The 25,199-nt window shown below is 37.9% G+C and overlaps 1 protein-coding gene and 1 pseudogene across 1 annotated transcript in view; both read right to left on the bottom strand.

Annotated features, from left to right (window-relative positions):
* Window positions 1–24,854, bottom strand: part of A2M (alpha-2-macroglobulin) — an 83,015-nt gene extending 58,161 nt beyond the window's left edge. The window contains exons 1-18 of the mRNA XM_065888220.1: window positions 24,444–24,854; window positions 22,030–22,213; window positions 19,271–19,430; window positions 19,057–19,109; window positions 17,366–17,386; window positions 16,933–17,101; window positions 16,403–16,487; window positions 14,961–15,081; window positions 14,085–14,199; window positions 13,830–13,939; window positions 11,620–11,781; window positions 10,000–10,227; window positions 9,712–9,775; window positions 8,446–8,588; window positions 7,301–7,450; window positions 5,233–5,400; window positions 4,171–4,279; window positions 2,515–2,635 (exon numbers count right to left, since the gene is read on the bottom strand). Coding sequence (XP_065744292.1) covers window positions 2,515–2,635; window positions 4,171–4,279; window positions 5,233–5,400; window positions 7,301–7,450; window positions 8,446–8,588; window positions 9,712–9,775; window positions 10,000–10,227; window positions 11,620–11,781; window positions 13,830–13,939; window positions 14,085–14,199; window positions 14,961–15,081; window positions 16,403–16,487; window positions 16,933–17,101; window positions 17,366–17,386; window positions 19,057–19,109; window positions 19,271–19,430; window positions 22,030–22,213; window positions 24,444–24,535 — 2,255 coding nt within the window. The 5' untranslated portion in view covers window positions 24,536–24,854. The remainder of the gene's footprint in view (window positions 1–2,514; window positions 2,636–4,170; window positions 4,280–5,232; window positions 5,401–7,300; window positions 7,451–8,445; window positions 8,589–9,711; window positions 9,776–9,999; window positions 10,228–11,619; window positions 11,782–13,829; window positions 13,940–14,084; window positions 14,200–14,960; window positions 15,082–16,402; window positions 16,488–16,932; window positions 17,102–17,365; window positions 17,387–19,056; window positions 19,110–19,270; window positions 19,431–22,029; window positions 22,214–24,443) is intronic.
* LOC136130680 (non-histone chromosomal protein HMG-14 pseudogene) lies at window positions 20,285–21,305 on the bottom strand (annotated as a pseudogene).
* Window positions 24,855–25,199: the final 345 nt, after the last annotated feature.

The raw sequence follows: 25,199 nt of genomic DNA, 5'->3' as shown, positions 1-25,199 counted from the left end.
TGGTAAAGGCATGTTGAAAGCTGAGATAGGCTGGAAGCTAGGCCTCTTGCACCAGTTAGCCAAGTTATGAATGCAAAGGAAAGTTCTTGAAGGAAATTAAAAGTGATACTTGAGTAAACACTTGAATGATAAGATAGCATAACAGCCTCATTGCCGATATGGAGAAAATGTGAATGGTCTGGATAGAAGATCAAACCAGCCACAATATCCCCTGAAGCCAAAGCCTAATCCAGAGCAAGGCCATAACTCTCTTCAGTTCTGTGCAGGGTGAGAGAGGTGAGGAAGCTGCAGAAGAAGAGTTTGAAGCTAGCAGAGAATGATTCATAAGGCTTAAGGAAAGAAGCCATCTCTGTGACGTAAAAGCTCAAGGTGAAGCAGTAAGTGCTGATGTAGAAGCTGCAGCAAATTATCCAGAAGATAATTAGTGAAGGTGACTACACTAAATAACAGATGCTAAATGTAGATGAAACAGCCTTATATTGGAAGAAGATGCCATCTAGGACTTTCATAGCTGGAGAGGAGGAGTTAATGTCTGCCTTTAAAGCTTCAAAGGACAGGCAGACTATCTAGTTAGGGGCTAATGCAGCTGGTAACTTGAAGTTGAAGCCAGTGCTCATTTATCATTCCGAAAATCTTGGGGCCCTTCGGAATTATGCTAAATCTACTCTGCCTGTGCTCTATAAATGGAACAACAAAGGCTGTATGACAGCACATCTGTTTACAACATGGTTTACTGAATATTGTAAGCCCATTGTCGAGAACTACTGCTTAGGAAAAAAGATTCCTTTCAAAATACTGCTGCTCATTGACAATGCACCTGGTCTCCCAAGAGCTCTGATGGAGATGCACAATGAGATTGATGTTGTCTTCATGCCTGCTAACACAAGAGCCATTCTGAAGCCCATGGATCAAGAAGTAATCTTGACTTTCAAGTCTTATTCTTTAAGAAATACATTTTGTAAGGCTATAGGTGCCATATATGGTCATTCCTCTGATGGATCTGGGCAAAGTCAATTGAAAACCTTCTGGAAAGGATTCACCATTCTAGATGCCATTAAGAACATTCTTGATTCATAGGAAGAGGTCAGAATATTAACATTAACAGGAGTTTGAAAGAAGTAGATTCCAGCCCTCATGGATGACTTTGAGGGGTTAAGACTTCAGTGGAGGAAGTAACCGCAGATGTGGTGGAAACAGCAAGAGAACCAGAATTAGAAATAGAGCCTGAAGATGTGACTGAATTGCTGCAATCTCCTGTTAAAACTTGAATGGATAAGGAGTTGCTTCTTATGGATGAGCAAAGAAAGTGGTTTCTTGAGATGGAAGCTACTCCTGTGGAAGATGCTGTGAAGGTTGTTGAAATGACAACAAAGGATTTGGAATATTACAAAACTTAGTTGCCAAAGCAGTGGCAGAGTTTGAGAGGATTGCCTCCAATTCTGAAAGAAGTTCTACTGTGGGTAAAATGCTATCAAACACCATTGCATGTTACAGAGAAATTGTTTGTGAAAGGAAGAGTCAATTGACGTGGCGCACTTCATTGCCGTCTTGTTTTAAGGAACAGCCCCATCCCAACCTTCAGCAGCCGCCATCCTGATCAGTGAGCAGCCATGAACATCAAGTCAAGACCTCCCACCAGCACAAAATTACGACTTGCTGAAGGCTTAGATGAAGGTTAGCATTTCATAGCAATAAAGTATTTTTGATTAAAGTATATACATTTTTAAAGACATAATGCTATTATACACTTAATAGACTACGGTATAGTGTAAACATAACTTTTATATGCCCTGGGAAACCAAAAAATTCATGTGACTCACTTTATTGTGATATTCGCTTTATTGGAGTGTCTGGAACGGAACCTGTCATATTTCTGAGGTATACCTGTAAATCCTTTCTAGGAAGAGTACCCCTATATAAATGATTCTATTGTCATGACTTGAATGCACTTAGTAGAAATACCAATAATGGAGAGTATAATCAAGGCTTGAAATGGGAATGTATAAGTCCCTTTTTCCAAATCTGTTTTCAATTCTAGTCTATATCAGTCTCTCCTTAGACATGTAGTTGTAGTATAATCTGTTATAGACAATATAGTGATAAATATGTAGTTTTAGATTGTTATTAAATTTTTTTCTCTAAAACACTGTTCCACTGAGGGAAGGTTTATAATTTTAAATTCTACTACTACTGTGTAGAGCTGGCTTGACTGAGCCTGTGCTTAACTCAGGACTGCCGAGCAATGAAGGATCTCTTATAGGTGTTAATCTGTGCAGTGCTTGGTTATATTTAGTCCTTGTGCTCATTTCCTGGAAATCTTAGAATGACATTTGTGCAAAATTTCTGATACTAAATTATATTAGTGAGACTTCATAACAGAAGTATTATACTAAACCTCACCTGAACACAGCAATGTGTCCAAAAGATATACTTGGATATTGAAAAACTAGCTAAAAATTGAAAATTGTGAGGAATCTATATTGTTGCATCTTATATACGAAAGAAGTTACTTACTCTACTGCCACCAAATCCCAGATCCATGTCTCAGGGAAGTACTTTCGCACAGTCTCTGTGGGAGGCTCTGAAATATGTATTATATGCATAAGTTCATGACTTCTTCCCATTTCAGCTACGACTGCGGAGGAGACAGAAACAATAAATATAAAGATAAGGCTTATGAGAGATTGTAGTAAGTGCTACAAAAGAAATAGGGTGATGAAATAGATAGGAACCAGGAGAGGACACTTGGGTATTAAGGGAAATCTTCTTGGAGGAGGTGGTATTTTTAGATGAATTCTGAAGCATTACAGTAAGCTAGGAGTGAGCTGGGGGAAGAGAATCACAATCAGAGAACAGTGAGACCTAGAGGCAGAATGAGTCTTGGATTGCCTGTGAAAGAAACCTAGAGGCAGAAAGGAGGCCCTGCAGCTTCTGCACCTCTGCGAGAGCAAAGAAAAATCGTACCCAGACATTTTGACAGTGGCTTTGAGAAACCGTTTGTAGGAGTGAGAGAATCAAGAATTTAAAAAGCTCTTTATTCCCTAATGTGACCCTTTATTCCCAAACGTGTCAGAAGATAAGACACAAGAGACAAGATTTGTCACTGGGACAAATCTTGTCCATCTATACACTTGTTCATACATAAATTTACTACAAATCTTATTGATAAAGGATTAAAGGATATAATTTATAAATACTAATAAAAATATACAATGATCTTTATTTAAATTCCGTATAGCCATTTGATTCTCACTGAATGTTTACCTTGATTTTTGACAAACTCTTTTGTTTGTACTCAACCTATATTCAACCATGATTTGACAGTATCAGACCATAAATAAATAAATGATTGATTACTATATGATTCATCAAAGAAGTAGCCCATATCATTGACAAATGAGTGTGATTTCAATATGGATATTAGCTGATGTTTTGGGGAAGTTAAAGAGCTTCTTTTCTTGACTGGTGAGAATATAGTCCCAATTTGTGAATTTCTGTTTCTGTTTACATTATCCTATGCCTAGAAACTTTCCCTTCCCTTTTAAAACTCACACAGCTCCATTTACTAGAAGCAAATTCTGTATGAATGACTTCTTGATTCCTCAATCAGAATCAATCCTTTCTTTTATTCTTCATATCTGCACCTGTCTTATAAGGCTTTTTACAGCCTGCCTTGTGTTCTTTCCAGCTGCGTACGTGGGAGCTGGACACAAACAGAATTTTTTGATTTGTATCACTATGTGACCTTGAGCAAGAACCTTAATATATCTAAATCACAAGTTCTTTTTTTTTTAATTGAAGTACAGTTGATTTACAATGTTGTGTTAATTTCTGCTGTACAGCAAAGTGACTCAGTTATACACATATATACATTCTTTTTTATATTCTTTTCCATTATGGTTTATCTCAGGAGATTGGATATAGTTTCCTGTGCTCTACAGTAGGACCTTGTTGTTTATGCATTTTAAATGTAATAGTGTGCATCTACCAACCCCAAACTCTCAGTCCATCCCTCCCCCACTCTTCCCTCCCCCTTGGCAACCACAGGTCTGTTCTCCATGTCTGAAATCACAAGTCCTTTTTAATTAATTTCATCACAGTTTATCTTTTTTAAAGAATTATTTTATTTGGTTCAATATATTAGGCAATTAATTTTTCTTAATTTCTTACCTGGAGAAGATAACAGTCTTTGAGATGACTGTATTTTATATTGTTGAGGCTGTGGACATATTTTGGGTTTATGAATTTTTGAGTTGGTGAATACCTTTAAGCCCATATCCTGTAAAGGAAATCATCACCTAATCAGTACACAAATATCATAAAATATGTATATACACATACTTCTGTTCATTGAATTTAACAAACAGTCCAACTAGCTTAATATTAATCTTTTTGTGTTTTTGGATTTGGAAGTTGTTTCTTTCAAACAGCGTCCCTGTCTCTTGTCACCCCAGCGTTACCTATAACTGTTACTCTAACACCCGCTCTAACACCCGTCTTTACTGTGCACTGAGGAAGCTCAGTCAGAATCCAACTTTTGAGCCTCACCACTGGCATCCTTAAACATGGGAAGCTAGCGCCATAAGCCCTGGTGCTGAGTATGTGTGGTTTAAGCACATTTCAGAGTAGCTGAGGTCATTCTCTCCTGCAAAGACTTTTTTCTTTGGAATACAAAGGCTTGCATTGTTTCACTTGACGTGTAAATATTACAGTTTTTCAGCTGTCTAATGATTCTAATCAGGTAGAAGCATATGAAATTACTGATATTTGACCATTTTTAAAAAACTTTAATTGGAGTATGGTTGCTTTACAATGTTGTGTTAGCCTCCACTGCACAACAAAATGAATCAGCCATACACATACAGATATGCCCTCCCTAATAGTAAACTTTTAATGTTCACATGAGTAGAAAGGAAATTGATATACTTATAGAGATAATTTCATTCTGTTTTTAAACCTTTTTCAACAGTAATTATTTTACATGTGTAATATTTATAAATGAATGAAATGAATGAAGAAAAAAAAACTTGCTTAATAATCCCAAAAGTTCCAGTCCTGGCTCTGTTGTTATTAGTAGATCTGCTACTATTAGTGACCTTGGAGAAGTCACTTGACCTCTCTATGTCCCATTACCCTCAACTATAATATGGAAGCATTAAAATAAATATTTTTTTCCATATATAATATTTTGTGAACCTTAAGAACTGACCATCAGCAATATAATGGACTTACCTTTAGGAAGCTATACATATCTTTTTCATTTGTATTTGATACTGGGGAATACATGATCCCATTGATATAGACATTACGGTGACTGATGCAGTCTTCATTGTCTTCCTTCTGTTGATTTAAACGGTCAGGGAAACCGTTGAGGTCCTTTACTGGTAGCAGATTATAAACCTGTACAAATGCAAAGGACAAAAGGACAAACTTACTTGTGGCTTATTTTTCTTAAGTGCAGGGAGAAAAGAAAAGAATAATCACTACCAGACTTTCTTTGAGTGGCTCCATTGCCTAGATAATTTACAGAGAAGACGATTTTGAAAACGTTTAACAATTTTAGGGAAAAAAACAATTAAAACATTCCTATCTAAGTACTCAGGATCCTAATCTTTTGTTACGCGATTCAGAGGCAAACCCTAGACTCTGCTGGAATGAAATAAAAATTAAGAGAAATTGAGGTTTGCTATATTTGAGACGTTGTGCAACGCTTCAGGATGGCAGAATTAGGTAATAGTTTCGTCTCTATCTGGTGGTTAGCAACTGACTCAGTGTTTAACAAAGTAAATGGACAACATGTTTTAAACAGGCGCATGGATAAGCATGTATCCTCTGTATAGGTCAGGACAGTATTTTCTTAGTATTACTCATGGGAACTAAATGCTCCATATCTTTATAAAATACATAAAACTTTAACTGTAGAATACTGAAAATGATACTTTCAAATTCACCTCAACGGGAAGAATAAGACAAACATAAAAATTCTGTAGGTGTTTTATATTTATAGGAGTTCAAAACTGTTTGATAAGAATAGATTAGCAAAGTGAGTAGCACAATGAAATGAAGCACTTTCTCAAAGGCAGCTCCTTCTTAACATTCTCCTTCTCCTCCCTCTGCTTTATTTTTCTCCAAAGCGTATCACATAATTATTGTCTGTCTCACCTATTAAGTTCCATGAGTGCATGGATTTTTTTCTTTCTAGTAGTTCACTATGAGATCCCCAGAATTTAGGACACACCCAGAACACAGTAGGCACTAAATAAATATGTGTTGAATGAGTGACTTATGCTACTAGGTGCAAGCGTTTCATTAGTGAAACATTATCAAAGATTGAGAGGAACCCTTGTTCTAACCCAGGTCTACTACTAGATACATGAAAGCTTCTGCTTTATTATTAACAAACTAATAGAATTTTCTGCCTTATCTATCCACTAGGATTGTTATAATTGAAAACAACTTTGAGAACTATAAAATTATGTTATACAAACATAAAACATTAATGTTAGCATTCCACATATTCCCTTGTTTCCATTATGCACTTAATATCTCCCTTAGAAGTATTCTAATATTTTAAATTACATACTATTGGAAGAACCAGAAAGTAAGAGATCTTTTCTTATAAGTTTCTCTTGTAGGGAAGTAAAAACGTAACTTTCCCTTTATAAAATTTTGGTAGTGAAAAAAAACTTCAGTAAGAGGTTATTCCAATTGCCCTCATAGAAAATTTGAAGTAATGGGCAAACTACTATTAGGACACATTAAGTAGTTTCCCGTTGTTATACTAAGCATACCCTTTTGCTATTTTTCCTATTAACCCAGTATTTCAAAAGGTTTCATTAATTAATGTCATTTATCACATGGTAATTAATTTTTCCTAATTTTTATTAATCAGAGACAATACAGATCTTCCTTCAGAAATTGTGTTCATCTTGGGCATGCAATGTTTCAACTGATACAATTCTTATTAAAAGAAGTTTGATATTTCACTTAGCCTGTGCAGTCTAAGTGCAGGTATATGTACCATTTGTTAGACTTTTTGAAATATTAAAACTAGTTTGAAAACTCCTACTATTGGTTTCATAAAGCTCTAGGATTTCAGGGATTTTGGATGGTGCATGATTTATACATTGATATTCATATGTAATATCTTCCTCACCAAAAAAAAGTGCACATGAAAGAGCTCAAAACTATTAACTCCTAGATAAATATAACTTTAATAGATGCTATCCCACTCAGGGTTTTTTCTTGCTCTGAGTCCCTGATGTGGCCCTTCCTGACCCCTGGGGCTGACGGAACTCACCGTGGCCACAGAGAGCTCGGCCTCGGGACTCATGAGCAGCACACTTTGGTCCACGGCGCGGAGGGCGCAGAGGGACCGAGGGGAAGCGGTGACTTTCAGGCGGGCGTGGGAGGCTGGGAGACTCTGTGCTGGGCTGAAGTTCAAACCCACCTGTGGAATTGGGGAGAAAGACAGAAAAGCAAATTCCCTGATTTACCCATGCATTCACCAGCATTTCCTGGGTGCTCCGCAAATTCAATGCATAATCGCTTTGTTTGACTTCATTGATGTTTGGCACCATGTAAGCCTTGAGGCCTTTGGTTCCCTATTTTGTCACTCTGATTCTCATCAGTTGAGCTATTATAATGATATCTGCTTTTATAAGTTATTAAATTGGAGATGCCATTTTTTACCTTTGATACATAGTTCTAGATGCTCTTGTATTTTTCTTTTGGCCCTTTTGTAGTCTTATAAGCTTGGTTACATGTTTCCCAACATTTCATCGTAAGAGAAGGGAACAAGGTGCTCTGAACTGTATCATATGGTAAGAGACAATGCATGAGAATTTTGCACTAGGAGTCAAGTGACATGGATAGCTTCTTTGTTTTTTCTTAAATTGGGGTATAGTTGCTTTATAATGTTGTGTTAGTTTCTGCTGTACAACGAAGTGAATTAGCCATATGTATACATATATCTCCTCCCTCTTGAACTTCCCTCCCACTCCCCCCCCCACCCATCCCACCCATCTAGGTCACCACAGAGCACCGAGCTGAGCTCCCTGTGCTATACAGCAGGTTCTCACCAGCTATCTGTTTTACACACGGTAGTGTTTATATGTCAATCCCAATCTCCCAGTTCATCCCACCCTCCCTTCCCCGCTCCTTGTCCACATGTTTGTTCTCTATGTCTGTGTCCCTGTTCCTGCCCTCTATTCCCAAATAGGTTTATCTGTACCATTTTTCTAGATTTCACATATATGTGTTAATATATGATATTTATTTTTCTCTTGACATGGCTTCTTAGTGTGATCTGCCATTACCTTGCTGAAAACCTCTGGTGAATTCATTTAACCCTTTTGGCCCCAGTGCTTGCATGTAGAAAACAATTGATAGTGATAGTAACTTCTAGTTTTAAATGTTGAAAAATTTATGATATAAAACACCCACCTTGTTGGCCAGACAGTTTTCGACCTCATATTTTGCAGAGTCGCCAACCACTTCCCCATCAGGTAAAATGGCATAGATGAGCAACCTAGCGACGGGAGCAATGTCTGACTCCACAGGGACTGACAGGGGAAAATGGCCTTCCACTGGAGCACAGAGAGAATGAAAGGATGTGGTCATGGGTTAGACAGCTCAGGGCTGAAATAACACTTTTCTGCTGTACAATGTCATTTTAGGAGCCTGGTCTGGTTGATGACTCTATTAGTAGATGTAACAGATATAAGAAATAGTAGATGTAATAAATGGATGACTATCTCTAAGAATCCTGGCTTAAAAAAAAAAAAAACAACCTTATCATAGCCCCCCTCTTCTCTCAAAATCGCATAATGATTTCTTCCCAGCTTTAAGCTTGAGTTCATCTATACAAAGTTCTGATGCTATCTAAGGATGTGGAGACATCCATTTGGCTACCATTTGATCTAGATTTTACACTAGAGAAGGGAAATAGTACTTGAAGTTGAGAGATGTAATAGTAAGAGTTTAACACATTGTATTTACCCCTATATCCTCTTTAACTTTCTATGAACCAGATATTCTATTCTTCCTTCTTAAGAGGAGTACTGAGCTCCTTTGCAACTTATTTTTTGGTGCCTACATAGAACTGTTAGAAGTTGCATCGAACTTCTCTACTATAGTGCTTCTATGTTGTTATAGAGTAGCAACAAAAGAGTAGTTCACTGATAATTTTCTTAAGGGAACTTTTAGACTCCCTTAGGATAGGTGAAACCTTCAGAGGATTATATTGTTCCACATTTGTTCCTGGGGAGAGTCCAATTTACCTCTTCATAAAATCATAGCTATCTTCAAAAGGGAAATATGATGTAAAGATATAAATGACTCAGCACAAGACCTAACATATAGAAGACACTCCAAAGTTTTACCTTCTCTCCATTGTCTGAAACAATTTTGAAATGTCATTTTGAGAAGGTCCATGACTATTTATGGTTTGAAAATTTGGAATAAGCATAAATTATGAAACAACTAAACACTTTAAATAATCTGAACAGAATAACCTGAAAGAAAAGAAAATAAATATTTGATAAAGGGTTTAAAAAAAGAAAGAAACATTATTGCTTTCCCCTTTCAACTTCTTTATTGGGGTCAGATGAAAATTCTCTCTCTTTATTTGAAGCTATTCCTGGTATTTCTGCAGCGTAAGGTTGCAGGTGACCGAGTATGGCAGAAATGGGGAATTACGGAAATACTCACTGTCTCCCTGGTGCACGGGCAGTACGTGAGTCCCAGATCGGACAATGTCTCCCTTTGCCATTACCTGCAAAAGAAATGAAAAGGGATTTAATTTGCCGGACAGAGATCTGACCCCAAGTCTTGCTCTCTATGTGATATGCTTGTTTTATTGAGCCCCTGCTGGCAATAATTAGCCCTGAGAGAAGTCAGACTTTCAAAAGGAACATGGATAAGAGGTCAAAGTAGTGATGCCTAAATTGCCCACACAGGAGCTTACAGATGATTCAGAGTAGTGGCCTTCCTTCTCACCAGGTAATAGAACACGAGCTCCTTCAGCTCCTGCAGGACCTGTCCATTCAGTATATAATGTGCTTGGACTGTCTGAGCTTGGCCGCAGGGCAGTTCACGAGGCAAGGGCTCAAGGTGGACAAAGCTCTTGCTTTGGGAGAATACGAGATTAGCAGTGTGATAAGCTTCTTCATACTCTTCTGACAGCCACTGGTAGCCATAGCAGGTACTATGATCCTTGTGTCTGACCTAATGAATTAGAAAAACAATATTATCTTATAGATTATATGTCATAGAGAATCAGTGTGCTCCAGAATTGCATTCGTTTAGTATCCTACCTTAACTAGTACCTAGAAATCTTGTGCTCCACACTCAAAAGTGAGAGAGGAGGGTCCCTTATTTTGTTTATCGGTATTGCAGGCCTTTACAGGGCTGAGGCTCCTTGAGTTGGTATTGATTTTTACATTGTGAAGAGCATAAAAGGAGGCATCCTTTGCTCTGATTAGCTTGGCTTACATTTCTTTGGCTACTTTACCTATTCAGACAGAGACATTGGAGCTATGAAACCTCACTGAGGAGACTAATCCTCAGAAATGGAAGAATTGCATATCAGAGAGTAGGTGCCTCATTTATGATGGGTTTCAAATGGGTATTATGAATAAATGTAATATTGCAACCTTAGGGGTCTGAGAACACTTTCTGTAAATAGCATTGGTTCAAGAGTTGAGTTAGTGAAGTAGTTGAAGTCTATACTCAACTCTTAGTTATTTGCTCTTAATGTAGAGTTGAGCCAGGATTTTAATCTAATTTATCTGATTCTGGAACCTACACTTAAAAAAACTGTGGTAAAAAACACAACATAAATTACCATCTTAACCATTTTACAATGTACAGTTTGGTAGTGTTAAGTAATATGCAGCCCATCTCCAGAATTCTTTCATCTTGCAAAACTAAAACACTGTCCCCATTAAATAGCAACTCCTCATTTCTCCTTCTTCCCAACCCCTGGCAACCACCATTCTACTTTCTATTTCTATGACTTTGAGTGCTTTAGATACCTCATGCAAGTGGAGTCATACATGACTTGTTTTTTGTGACTGGATATTTCACTTAGCATAATGTCTTCAAGGTTCGTCCACACTGTAGCCTGTGACAGCTTTCCTTTTTAAGGCTGAATCCTATTCCATTGTACATACATACCACATTCTGTTTATCTGTTCATCTGTTGATGGATATTTGGGTTGCTTCCACCTCTTGGCTACTGTGAATAGTGCCGCTATGAACAGGGCTGTGCAAGTATCCCTTTGAGATTCTGTTTTCAGTTCTTTTGAAGGTTTACTCAGCAGTTAGAATACTGGATCATATGGTAGTTCTCATTTGGGGGGACTGCCACGCTGCTTCCCACAGCGTTTGCACGATTCATGTCGCTACACGCGAGTGCACACGTGGAGCCCCCACTTTAGCCACAACACTATACTGCCTCCTTTTAACACACTTTTTCAAAATTGACCTTGAATTGGTTTTTAGTTTCGCATTTTTTTCCCCTAAGACTAAACACAACTTGGAAATGCCATCACTTTTCGGTTGCAACCTTTCTTCCGAGACTTCTTCACATCATTGGTAACTTCCCTCCAAACTTACCCTGACAGTGAGGGAGGTGCCCGTGATGCTGGTGGTGTTGATGGAGAACTGCACCAGGCCGTGCTCATCAGTGGTGGCGTTGGAGTCATAGTGGGCTTCCTCTGCTGTGATGAAGATGAGTTTATTTGGTATAGGGACACCTTTTCCATCCGCTAGGCGCACCTGAAGATTAAAAGCTGCAGATCAGTTACGTGGCTAATATCCAATAGACACCAAACATTCATTTTATTACAAATATTTATTGTGTCCAAATACGTCAGGCATGGTTCGAGGCATTGAGGCCACAGCAGTGAACAAAACAAAGTTCCTTCTATCATAGAGCATACGGTCCAGTAAAAGAGATAGCTGCTAAATAAATGCGTAATATATACTTATTTAGTGGTAATCAGTCCTAAGACGAAAAATAGTGTAAAAGGGTAGAGAATGATGGAGATAATAGAGGTGACCTGAGAAATGTATTCTGTGGATATTTTGAAAACTTTATGTATTATATATAACTTTTGGAAAGTCACAGACCACAAGAGCCATAATGAAAATTTTTAACCCATTAGTCAAATTTAATTGAGCCTCAAATACTTATTTTATGGCAGACCATTCCCTTTCTACAGATTAGTGTTCTGAGGTTTAATATTAGCAATTGCTAATATATTATCCTGTGTACTCCTCTAGTTTTATATATGATATCTGCTTCTTGACCTAGATTTGCAAACTTTTGGAAGGTAGGTAGATTTTATGAGGTACTTCCCATCTGAAAAATGTAAAATTGAAAAGAAGCATAGAATATTAAATAAGGGCCTAAAGTCAAATTACTGCTAATACTGGACCCAGAAGATTAGTAGCTCAGTTCAGATTTTAAAGATGGTGATTTTTTTTCTCAGTATAAACTACTTTTGGTAGAAGGAAGCACAACCAGCAGACTTGGATTAGTGTTTGTAATTGATTAACGAGATCTGAGTTTGCTAATGAAATGTCAGCTGTATACCAGGATAGGTACAAAATTCTGATTCTTTCACTTTTGGTGAGAGTCTTATGGTAATAGAATAGTTATTTAGCAGGAATAAAATCTCAAAAAAGTACAATATACTTCTGAGAAATTTAAAGAAGTGAACTTTCATTTTAGGAAGTGACCAAAGTTTCTGAACATGTTTGCTGTCATAACATAATCAAGACATTCTAAAATTTATTCCACTACTCTTTTGTGGAGCCTGGTCCCTCTGTCTTTTGCACTCTCCACAGCTGACATCTTATAATATTTCCATTAAAAACAGGATGCACAGTAATTACGCATGGAGGTACATACAACTCTCATCTCAGACTTCTGGAGTCTGAAAGCTCCATTAGCACATCTGCTTATAACAGTAAGCAGAAAAATAACAGTAGCAGAATCTTTTGTAGATCTGAGAGAAAAAATTTATATCTTTAAAATCTGGGTATACTTTATTATTTATTTTTTTTTGTGGTACGCGGGCCTCTCACTGTTGTGGCCTCCCCCGTTGCGGAGCACGGGCTCCGGACGCGCAGGCTCAGCGGCCATGGCTCACGGGCCCAGCCGCTCCGTGGTATGTGGGATCTTCCCGGACCGGGGCACGAACCCATGTCCCCTGCATCGGCAGGTGAACTCCCAACCACTGTGCCACCAGGGAAACCTTGGGTATACTTTAAATAGCAGTATTTTACCCCTCTGTGTACTGTTTTTAAAATATACTTGCTAAAATAAAACAAATATATTTGAATAAGTATACTTGAATAAAATAAAATATACTTGAAAAAGTAATATATATATAATATCCATGAAAGAAACACTAGGTACAGTAGAATCTTTTATATTTCAAAATAAAAATGAAAGCCACCTACCCACCCATTTCCATACAAAGTTAATGTTAGAAGGATAATGTGATTGGCTATCAGGAATTTCAAGACGCTTTGTGAAAAAATATTATAAAAATCTGAGACTGCCTGGTAAACCATGGGAAAGAGATTGAGTGACATCACTCAGTGCTGTTCCCAAAACCTTCTAATTTTGATAGTGCTTTAGATGGTTTTATAGATTTGATGTACAAATTTACAGAGGAACAAATCTATTTTATGTGGTTTTATACCTTGGATTATATTAATCAACAGATAATATTAACCAGGTATAGTTTTAGCAGAATATGTTGTACGTATTAGGTGAGAGTACAGTTTGATTTGTGAACTGAAAAATACCTCACCTGCCCAAAGAAGGGAATCCCTCGTCTAGCGTCTGAGTCTACTTTCACAAATGAGAGTTTGGTTATGGTTCTTGTTATTTCAGTGGTCCCTTTTCCAGTTAATTCCACCTCTGAAAAAGAAGGAAAAAATAAGTTCACTTTTGGAAGATGCTCTCACTGAACTTATACTCCTTCCTCCCTTTCAGTTCACTGTTTGGCAAAGGAACTAAATCCATGTCCATTGTTCTTCTTCCCATACCCATGCGGTATACACACCTGTTCCTTCTTCTTGAATCTTGGCCTCCACTTCAATTTTCATTTCAAACTCTTGTCTCTTCATTTGGAAGATCTTGGTCTTTACTTGCTGAGAGAAGCAGCCCTGGCTGTTTAGCTAGGAGGGGACGAAATAAAATACAAAAACATAAGACTGGACAAATCAGTGGTCAGTTAATCTGGTGACTTTTTTTTTTTTTTTTGAGGCAACATAACCTAGGAATTTTGTATGATGAGAACACAATAAATATTCTCTAGGGATTAATTATAATGACATCTCACAACAGTTTCTGGCTTATAACTGACAGGTGTATTCCTTAGTATCTGATATTCCCCAGAGTGAATGAGGTGAAGAAATGCCTTAAAACTTGGGGGGTAATCTTACTGTAGCAGGCAGCTAACTCTTCACCGAAGCCTGGCTTCCCTTCCATAGTTTACAGCTGTGGCTGGGAAGTGGCTGCCCATCTGGGCACTGTGTTTCCCAGCTCCCTGGCGTCTAGGTGGGGCCATGTGACAAGCTCTTGCTCATAGAAAGAGAGAAAAACTGACACCTTTCCCAGCCAAGGTGGTTAAGATTTGTATGCTTTTTTCTCCTTCCTTTACATAATTGGATGGATACTCAAGGCGGCTTTAGGTACCAGGTACTGGAGATGGTTCAACTTCAATCATTCTGGGTGCTTGGTGCACCAAGAATACCCACAATGGACAATTACAAGAAATAATTCCTATTTTGCTAAGTCACTGATTTTTAAAAAACGACTATGGCTAGCATAGAATTCTCTTACAGATTGGTCTCTTCCTGAGTTACCACCATGTTGTAACTCACTGCTCATCAACAATGCCTGGGCTGTTAATCCCTAGGAGTAGTTTCCCACATACCTGCTGACTGAACTTCTCACAGACAGCATGTGATTCTCCACCAAAGCAGTTAGAAGGGTTACTGTACTTTCTGCACATGTTTATAGTCACACGTCCTGGGACAGGCTTCCCATATGTGTATCTGTCATAACAACATTGCCAAATGGATCAAATCAGACATTGAACACCCCCATTTTCTACCTGTTTATATTTTCCCTTTAGCTATAGTATATTTTTAGACTCTGTACTTCCCTCTAATTTCTGCAGGGCTTATACAGTGTTGAGGGCAAGTAAACTAAGTAACGAACCTTCTCTTTTAGAAATTTCCAGTGCAACATGCTGGAATTTACTTCAGTCTTCTTTTACCATGTCTTTTTTTTTTTTTCTTAATCTCTAACTTTCAGTTTCATCTTTTAAAAAATATTTTTCTTTTGTCAAAGCTACACCAGATCTTAAGAGAAAAAACAATAACAACAAAACAAAACAAAGACAAGAAATAAACGCTTTCAATTCTACCTAGGAATATAAACTGTTAATATGATGGTATCTCTCCTTCCATCATCCTCTTCCTATATGTAGCCATCTCTGTTCATGTAGACTTTTACTTGTTTACTTTTTACAAAAATGGGATTGTGCCATAAATGTATCATTGATAATTGCTGTGGTTTTGAGGGTATTTGTTTCCTTCCCTTTTCAAAATACCCTCTATATCTATATGTGCAGGAGTACTGGTTCACCAGCTCTGTGGGATCAGGAGCTTGGTGACCTTACTCTGAGATAGTGCTGGGGCAGGGACCCAGCTGAAGGTCTTTAGGACTGGTTTCTTCACTCTGCCTGTTCTTTCTGTACTGCTACTGCTGGGCTGCTGGAGATGGGAGCAATAAGATCCTAGAAACATGAATTTTCAAGGTTGGAAAAGACTGACTGTGAGATCATGTCTACTCTCATCAGTGAAAATGGCAGTTCAGAGAAGTATGTGACATGCCTTAGGTAGACAGATGAGTTAGACGACATTTCTGTAATACACCTATCTCTACAAATTCTGAATCTGAGCTGTTTTTCCACTATGTATCCAAGGTCAAGTAAATGATTGAATTTACTTTACAACCTGGTAAAGGGAAAGTCACTACCCTTCAACACTATCTCATTTGTGTGTGTACACGTGTACGTGCATGCGCGAGTAGCTTTATTACTTTCAGAATCAATCCTATTAGCATAGCTTAGCTCTAGGGACAGTTGTCTGCCCCATGATAGTTATAATAATGTTGGAAAGGACATGAAGGAAAATAAGAAGGGAAATAGAAAAGCAACAGGAGAGGAAAGTTCTAGAGATGGGGACGCTCCCATGTATTTAAGGTATTTGTGCTTCACTGCTTCTAGACAAGCTAGTCAAAATATCCCAAAGGGTGAGTCTCCTTTAAATAATTCCTCTCGCCAAAGATTTTTTAAAAGTATAAACTCACAGGCCACACACTGACACATTCATCTCTTCTTCCAAGATGGTGATTATCCTTGGCACTCTTACTTGCACTTCAAACTTAGGAAGCACTGTTGATTGGAGATAAAGGAAGTTGGTGATTGTTTTTCAACTTCTGGGGAATTGGTATTTCCAGGTTCTCATAACAATTCTCTAATCATATTTTAGGGCCCTGAAAAGGTAGCCCTCTTCTCCAATATATCCACCTTTCTCTCAAATGGAGACCCTGGTTGAAGGACTATGATGGATCAATGTAACCTTAATGAATTATGGGAGGCTCCACTGGACTGAGAATGTTTTACATTTCTTTTGAAGATTAAAAATTGCTACAAAAAATGCTATATGACATCCTATTCACGAATCATTGATGGTCCTCATTGGATTAGAAGTAATTGGTTCCACTCCAAGCCTAATCTCACCCGTGGGAAATAGAAAGTAATTCCAAAGAAACTCAAATTCTAGGCCCTAGAAGTTTAAATATGAAAAAACTGTTCCATGGTTTTGCATAATCCATACCAAATTCCTCCACGGTGAAGGGGTGCTCTGCCATTTCACCTGATTCCTTCTGTACCACCACCTTATAGGAGCCCTGAAAGGGCTCTGATGAGAGGGGAAAGGTCAACTGCTTGAGGCCACTCTCTACCTTGAGGTTCTGCCATTGCATGATGCGATTTCCTTTGGGGTCCTGTGGACACAGTAATTGTAATTTACAAAAGAGCCCAGAGCGTGAGAGACAATAAAGGAAATCTATGGGGACTCCTATGTTATCCACAAAGAGGTGGGGAGGGGTGGGGAAGGGAGATGACTTGGAACCATCTAGTGTTACATGAGTTTGAAGGCTTCTCCCTTAATGACAAGTTTCTGAAATATTGTAAGAATCTCTCAAATAAGAACATTTTCCCTAAGTTTATTATTTGTGTCTAATTATGGAATGTTTCACGTTGCTTACCTCAATATATACTAGTGGAATCTGAAAGACAAAAGAGAGAGAAAGGAGTTTAGAATTGTTCTTAGATATTTGCAGTTCTGATTTATAAGCAAGACAGCCTTATGCAGAATAACTTTATCTGTAGTAAAACACAGAAAAGTTCCAGATTAAGTTTTACAGAACTTTTGATTAATCCATTACAAGCAATTAATAAGTAGTGTTAAGTACTTACTGGGTGTGAGCAACAAATGCATACGTGCCATTCATTAGGAATGGTATTTACTGATATGACTTAAATGCTTATAGTATCCCAGTGAAGAACATTCCTTTGCTGTGCTATTTTACAGATTGAGAAATCAACACTAATGGAATTATAAGTAACCACGTTCAGATCCAAATATTAAGGTGGGTCACAAAATTCTTAGGTAGTTCTAAGAATAAGGACCACTGGGAATAGCTCCTCTACTATCAACGCTTATTCATTTTTAAAACTAATATTTATTAAGTGCCTAACATGTGCTGTGTATCATTCTAGGTGCTATGAACAGAGCAGTGCACAAAAGAACAGCAGATCTGCTTTCATGGAGCTTACATTCTAATAGGGATGGATACATAAGAAACACAGTCATATATGAAATATATATTTTTGATATATGTAGATATATATTTGAGATATATATGTTTGACATATATATTTGAGATACATATATTTTATATATATATTTGAGATATAGATAGATAGATTTGAGGTAGTGGTAAATGTCAAGAAATAAAAACAAAGCAGAGTTAAGCTGATAGAGTGAAGGGCTAGGTGTTTGATTTTAGATAGAGGAGTGTAAGTGGAAACCAGGAGACCAATTTCAAGGCTATTGTAATAGTCTTGTTTAGAGGTGATACTGGTCAAGACAAGGTCGTAGCAATTCATGTGGTAAAACATAGTCTGGATATATTTTAAACTAACATGATTTTCTGATGAAATGGATGTGGGTGAGACGGAGGAATATGCCTTAATCCTTTGCCTGAGGAGCTAGAAGAGAAAAGTTGCTTCTTTCCCTCCCATCCCTTTCCCTTCTTCACCCCCTAGCAAAGATGGGTTTGACCAGAATCAGCAGGGAATTGCAAACTCTATGGCAAGGGAAAGAGAACACTTTTAAGAGGGGAAAAGGAAGTTGGGGGCGGAGGGGCTAGAGTCAACAGAGTCCTTGGCTTTTCATTGAAAATTGCCTCTTTCTGAGATAAGAAAATGTGATTGAGGACTAGATCTAGGAGAGAAAAATTAAGACTTTGGTTTCTTGTCTACATTAAAATTGAGAGTGTTAGTCTTGAGGAACAAACATTGATTACACTCTCCTTCCTTTATAGGAGAGGTTTTGTGTTTAGAAAAAGTTTGAATCTTTGAGAAGTCATTTAAACCTAAGTTTTTTGATGGTTTATTTATTATATAGTGTATCTTTCTAGTTTGGCTAATTGAGAATTTTCTAAAGAGTAAGTTTGTGTGACAACTGACCAAGTATCAGTACCAAGAAAGAACCAGCTACTCTCTTGACCCAGAATTCTGTTTTAAATGAGGATCTTGCACTATGGCACTGCCAGAAAGTACTGCTTTCAGTACCAGATTCTTCCTCTCCCTGGTTCTCCCCCAACACCAAAAACAAACTCTCAGCCTGTTTATATAGATAATAATAATTCTAGATCGATACTAGGACACTTACCAACTCATTCAGGGGGTGAAAGTTTTCATCCAACAAGACAACACGGAATTTCACTGAAACAGAAATATTTTTCATGAGTCCCAGAAACCTGAAGCCAGGCCTATAGGCTAGTAAGACAGACTATAAGGGAACCAGGATTCCTTTGACTGGGGAATACACAGGGGAGGAAGATCTTTCGTTTTTGAAGTTGTCCTGACCATAGGCCTTTTTGTACCTGTCTGCTCTGGTTTGTAGATGGGTTTGTCTGTCTGGACAAAGACCAGACTCTCTTCATTTTTAACCAACACTGTGGTCCGCTTCTTGAATTCTTGCGTTGGTCCTTTCACTTGGATAGTGAGGAACATTACCTCCTCATTGGATGGAGATCTTGGGATCTGAAATATAGGAGAGATCCTGAGAACCCGTTCATCTGCCAAGTTTCTTCCTCCAGTCCCTGTCCCACTTCTCCCTGGGAATCTTGTCCCTTTTACTTAATTTCACTCTCTCATTCTCATCAGGGAAATTCGGCATGGACAGGAATTCACAGACAGAATGACTTCTGTCATTTACAAATGGGAAGACAGAACACAGGATGGAGGAAATTACATCAGTGAGAGAGGTCATAAATGATACTCACATCTCCTTATAGATCAGCCAATACAGGTTTTTAAAAAATGTTTTTGCTTTATTTATTTATTCATTTAAAATTTTTTATTTTATGTTGGAGTAGAGTTGATTAACAATGTTGTGTTAGTTTCGGGTGTATAGCGAGGTGATTCAGTTATACACATACATGTATCTATTCTTTTTCAAATCCTTTTCCCATTGAGGTTATTACAGGATATTGAGCAGAGTTCCCTGTGCTCTACAGTAGGTCCTTGTTGGTTATCTATTTTAAAGACAGCCGTGTGTACGTGTTGATCCCAAACTCAATCTATCCTCCTCCCCACCCTTCCCCTGATAACCATGTTTGTCTCCAAGTCTGTGAGTCTGTTTCTGTTTTGTAAATAAGTTCATTTGTATCCATTTGTTTTTAGATTCTGGATATAAGCAATATCATATGATATTTGTTTTTCTCTGTCTGACTTACTTCACTTAGTATGATAATCCCCAGGTCCATCCAGGTTGCTGCAAATTAGCTAATACAGTTATTTTTTCTTTCATAATTGAGATGTTTTATTGGTTGTTTTGAGAATCAGTACACAGACATTTCAATTTGTACACAATTCTTAACATACATACCAAAAATCTAAAAAATCATGTAGTTGTGATTCTTTTCTGAACGGTTATTCCAGTGACCTTCCAGCTTAATATTTGGAGGCAAATTTTCCTTGACAGGCTATCAAGTACCAATACCTTCAAATATTGATATGCTGTTACATCGTAAGTCCCACGAATTCACAATTTAATATCATGTACACTACATACCCAAACTGTCAATCGTTCACAGCACATTAACAAAGTTACTAGAAGAACTGGACTACCGCAACCAAAGATGTTACAGAGTGCACAAAATTCTGACCAGGAGAGCCAAGATCAAGGGGTGAGTGGTTTGCTTTAGGAAATAATTCTACCAAAAACAACATGGGAAGAGAAGTAATTTAAAGTGTTCAAGGCATTAAATGCACAACGGACTCCAAACTGCCATTTAGTATGCTTTGTATTATAGGATATAAAATATCGCCCCATCTATGGAATGTTAAGCTGGCACCCAAGACAATGCCTGCCACATTCAACATCCCACTATTTTCTGGTTGTACCAAAAAATAAACAACCAGCAAATGATTTCACCTCTTAAAACAAAGCATTTACACTTAAAAAATGGGATTAGGTAGGATTCCCTCCTTTTTAAAAATGTTTCTAAAGCTACTAAAAAACTTGCATTTACAAAATAGTTGATAAAAATATTCCTCTGTATTGTACAAGAAGGGAGACAGGAACCACTGATAGGACCAAGTGTGTGATATTCATTAGACTTGGCTTCTTTCTCTCCTGCTTCATCAGAGGCTGGGCTCTCCTCGTTTTCAGTTTCTCCGTTTTCTGCAGGTGAGTCTTCTTTAGTCTCTTGGTTAGCCACTTCGGCCTGTTTTCCCTTGCTCCCCTTTTCCTTTTTGTTTGCACGTTTTTGTCTGAAGATTTATCCTTTCCTACCGCTTTTTTGGCTTCGTTTCCACTTTTTCGGGAGCCGGTTTCGCTGACAGCCTTGCCAGCCTCCTCTTGGGCTCCTCCTTCGCCGCCCCGTCGGCGGAGCTGACCTTCCTCTTGGCCATGGTGGCGGCGGGGCTGGCGCGTGCGGGGGGCCTGCGAGCCGCGCTCGCCGAGAGCCGCGCTCGCCGAGAGCCTTGGTGAAGCAGGGCTGCCTGGCCACTGCCGGTCCTCCCGCCGCCCGAGCTCGCTAATACAGTTTTGATTCACTTATACACTGAACTTTACCAAACTGATGTTATGTGGTAAAAGAGCATGGTAGAAGCATCTCTTAAGGCTATGAGAAAGGAAACTGCAACATATTATTGGCTGTACGCTGTAAGGATTCTATATATGGGCAACTCTGAAGAGCTATTGGAGAGTCGCTCATGGTAATTTCTACAAGTTCACTCTTAGAAAGAGTATGGGGTGGTGTGTTCCTGTCAGCCCAGTACTGGGGCTTATGTTAAACACTGGCCTAGTTTTCTTTGTTAGTATTTTTTCCATTTTAATTTTCAAGAGAACTCATATTTTCCCTTTGTCTAGTGCATACTGCTTTTCTTTTTTTTCTGGTTAATAGGAATTTTCTCTAATCATTAAGTTGATTTTAATATCTCTATAAATATTGGTCTACCATTATTTATATCGGAAATTCATGCATTGCTGCTTAATTTCTACACTTAGTCGCTACATTTAGATTCCTTCCTGAAGTCCATGCCAGCCTCTCAAAGTCTTATCTTGACTGAATTCTGGTTGCCTATGTTCCCAACCGATAGAAACAAGTATTTTAAGTCAAACAGCCATACTCACAGTGAAGGAGACACAGTGGAATAAGTCTTTCTTTGCCACCACATCAGTAAAGAGGCTTCTGTTCTCTCGGAGGGACTCCAAGGAGGCGCTTACGGTCACCGTCTCATTCAGGTGCCTCAGAAGGAGGCAACCCTTCTCAGGGGTCCCAGTGTGGAGCAGGGAGGGGACCAGCACCATGTAGTGCCTGGGGATGGGGGAATCCAGTTAGAGGAGAATGTAGGAGGCGAGGCATTATTACCAGCAGCACTATCGTCCGCCGTTATTCTTGTTCCTATCGTTAGTTCTATGCCAAGAGAAGACATGTTGATAAGCATGAAATTGATCTCTGCCGTTGGAGGGCATGCATGGGAATTACTCCCCTTTCCATCGCCAGTGCCATGTCAGTGAACATTTTACTTGAAGTGAGCCTTTAAGAGGTTGACATTTGCAGGTATACCTCACTTTAAGGAACCCAAATATCAATCTGTGAGCATCTGAATTCAAATATGCTAATTGTATATATTTATGCTGTAAATCTATTTTACATTAGGGTTGCTGTAAAAAGCAAGCAAGTTCTCATGTGGAACACTACAGAAACCAATCCACTTACAGAACTTATATATATATATATATATATATATATATATATATATATATATATATAACAAGCCTGTAAAAATGGAATGGCGAGTTCTTGCTTTCCACTCTGAGGCTTGAAGAGAGTCCTTAGTTTAAAATCTCAGTGTGTTAAGCAACTAATGAAATCTTAGAGTGTTACCTAACCCTGGATGTTTGCATATTGAATATTTGCTTTTCAACTCAGGGTAGACAAAAATGGCCTACTCAAGAATGGTCTTCTAGAGATTGAATTTGGGGTCCTCATGACCAGAACAGAAACTTTCTCAATACTCTCATATATAATTTTATTGACACTTGAGTTTTCAAACATTTTTGCTCACAGAATTCCTATTTTTAGACACTATGCCCTCCTTACAATTATTCAAGTAAACATCTATTTTTTTATCACGAGTTTAAACAATAGTAAAATATATTATTTTTGATGAAATTTTAAATTAAAACTTACATTACTTTTTTGTACATCTCCCATCGAATCTTAAATATCATAGTGATAAGATATCCAGTATGATCTATTTAAAAAATACACCAAAATGTTCTTTTTGTAATGATCAGAAATTTAGCATCTTTCCCCCTTTTCCTCTGAACTTTCATGCCATTTACCACACAGAAGTTTGTCCTAACATTTCTATTCTTCAAAATATTTTATGGATCACTCTTCCTTCTTTGTTTATATATATATGTGTGTGTATATACATATGTATATACACACACGTGCATATATATATATATATATATACACATATATATGAAATATTATATGTGGGTATATAAATTTAACTTTAACTCTTCTTTTAAATTTAATGTGACCTTAAAGCTGTAAATGTTAAACATTTTCTTCTGGATTGAATTGTTTTCAAAAGTCTTACTAGTATACAACTGATCAAAACAAAATAAATATATTACAAATTATGATTCATATTTATTATATATAAAATCAAAATACTTTTGAAGTACATCTTTAATGAAAATAATGAGTTGTTCTTATGTATCCATGGATGGATATTCCTTATTGCAAGAATTAAATAAGGTCTAACATTAACTCTGTTGCTGTTTTTCGTTTGTGTAGATATAAGTACCATGAAAAATTGTTCACTTAAAAGTAAATAAATGACAGATGAAACAATTATATCATTTTTACCAGTTCTTGTAACTCCTTCTGCATTACATGCCAAAGATCACCCAGTGCCCTATTATCAAGAATTGCTTCTAATTGTTTATCAGCTGGTATTTCCCTTAGATCTTCCTTCAATTTTGTTGAAACAAAGAATTCGTCGCCACAAGATCTGCAAAAGGATTTTTTCTCCTGTCGTTAGAGTCCTTTGCTTTCTCAACATCAACATCGGTATTTCAAATTGCTCCTTTATTTGGCACCCTAGAGAGTTTTATACTCCAGGACAGGGTTCCACAGTAACATCTGATTGAGGGAGGTTTGTCTTTCTCTTTTAAAGTGAAAGATAGGAAATTAAGACAGGGGAGGTAAGAAAGGATAAATAGCATGGTCTCAAGCAGATCAATATGAATGTGAGGATCTGAAAGTTGATTCCTTTAAAAGAATCACTTTCCAATGCCCTTTAGAAAGTCTTTGTATATCTCCAGAGAATTTAGAGATTCAGAGATCCAGAGAGTTGGAGAAAAATGGTTAAGAATAAGTGAAGACTGAATAAACCAGATTTGTAAAATCTCATAATTGGAAGACACCTTAAAGATAAGAAGGTGACAGTTCCATAGGGAAGACAAATGAATGATAAGGAGGAAAGGAAAGGACTCTTCAAGTTTATGCTCTATGTGAAACTCACGGTATTCCAGAGACTGAGGCATCTGTAGGCAGGAAGACCAGAAGAAGGAGAGTAAGACTTGGATGGAGGAGTTTGTTCTTCTTCTCCCCCATGCTGCAGGGAGAAGGGACCAGAGGAGACCAGACTGTATTGTGCCTTTCTCCCTGCAATTGGTCTGGTGCCAAACATTCCTCAGAGCAACTAGGCTTTATGCTGTTCTCTGTGTAAACAGGAAGTTCCACCCACACAAGGTGTCTAAACAAAGTAGAGGTCTTTGAACATTCTCTGAAAGGGTCATTGCTCTCAGGGACTTAATTACAGTCAAGGTTAATTCCTGGTGGGCTAAATAGGATTCCTGGAGGGATAAAATCCACATTCCCATTAGTGTTCACTTTCCCTGAGTTTTACCGTAAAGCAGCTAATCGGCTTTTCAACCCCTTCTCTCTCTTACTCCCTCCTTCCCACTTCCCCATAGTGCCTTGTATGGCTTTCCTCACATCTCTTGCATGAATAGCTGGCAGGGGAAGCTATAATTTAAGCAACACAGGACAGGCTCAAAATAGGTATTTCACTACAAGTCAGTCTGCCTGCAAGTCCTCCATCAGATATGTGTACCTCAAATGTTGAAGCAGTTTCAGAATTCAGCAGTCCTCTATGCAAAAGACATTGGGTTAAAAGAATAGCTTTTTGAGCTTGGGGTTTTTCCTGGATTGCAGATAAAGAGCTAGGTTGTGGAAGAATGATGATAGAAATATTTTCCTGTATTAAGGAAGTGAA

Source organism: Phocoena phocoena, chromosome 11, assembly GCF_963924675.1.
Source record: "Phocoena phocoena chromosome 11, mPhoPho1.1, whole genome shotgun sequence".
NCBI lineage: Eukaryota > Metazoa > Chordata > Mammalia > Artiodactyla > Phocoenidae > Phocoena > Phocoena phocoena.
The sequence above is the reverse complement of the archived record's forward strand: the minus strand, read 5'-3'. Positions and strand labels throughout refer to the sequence as shown.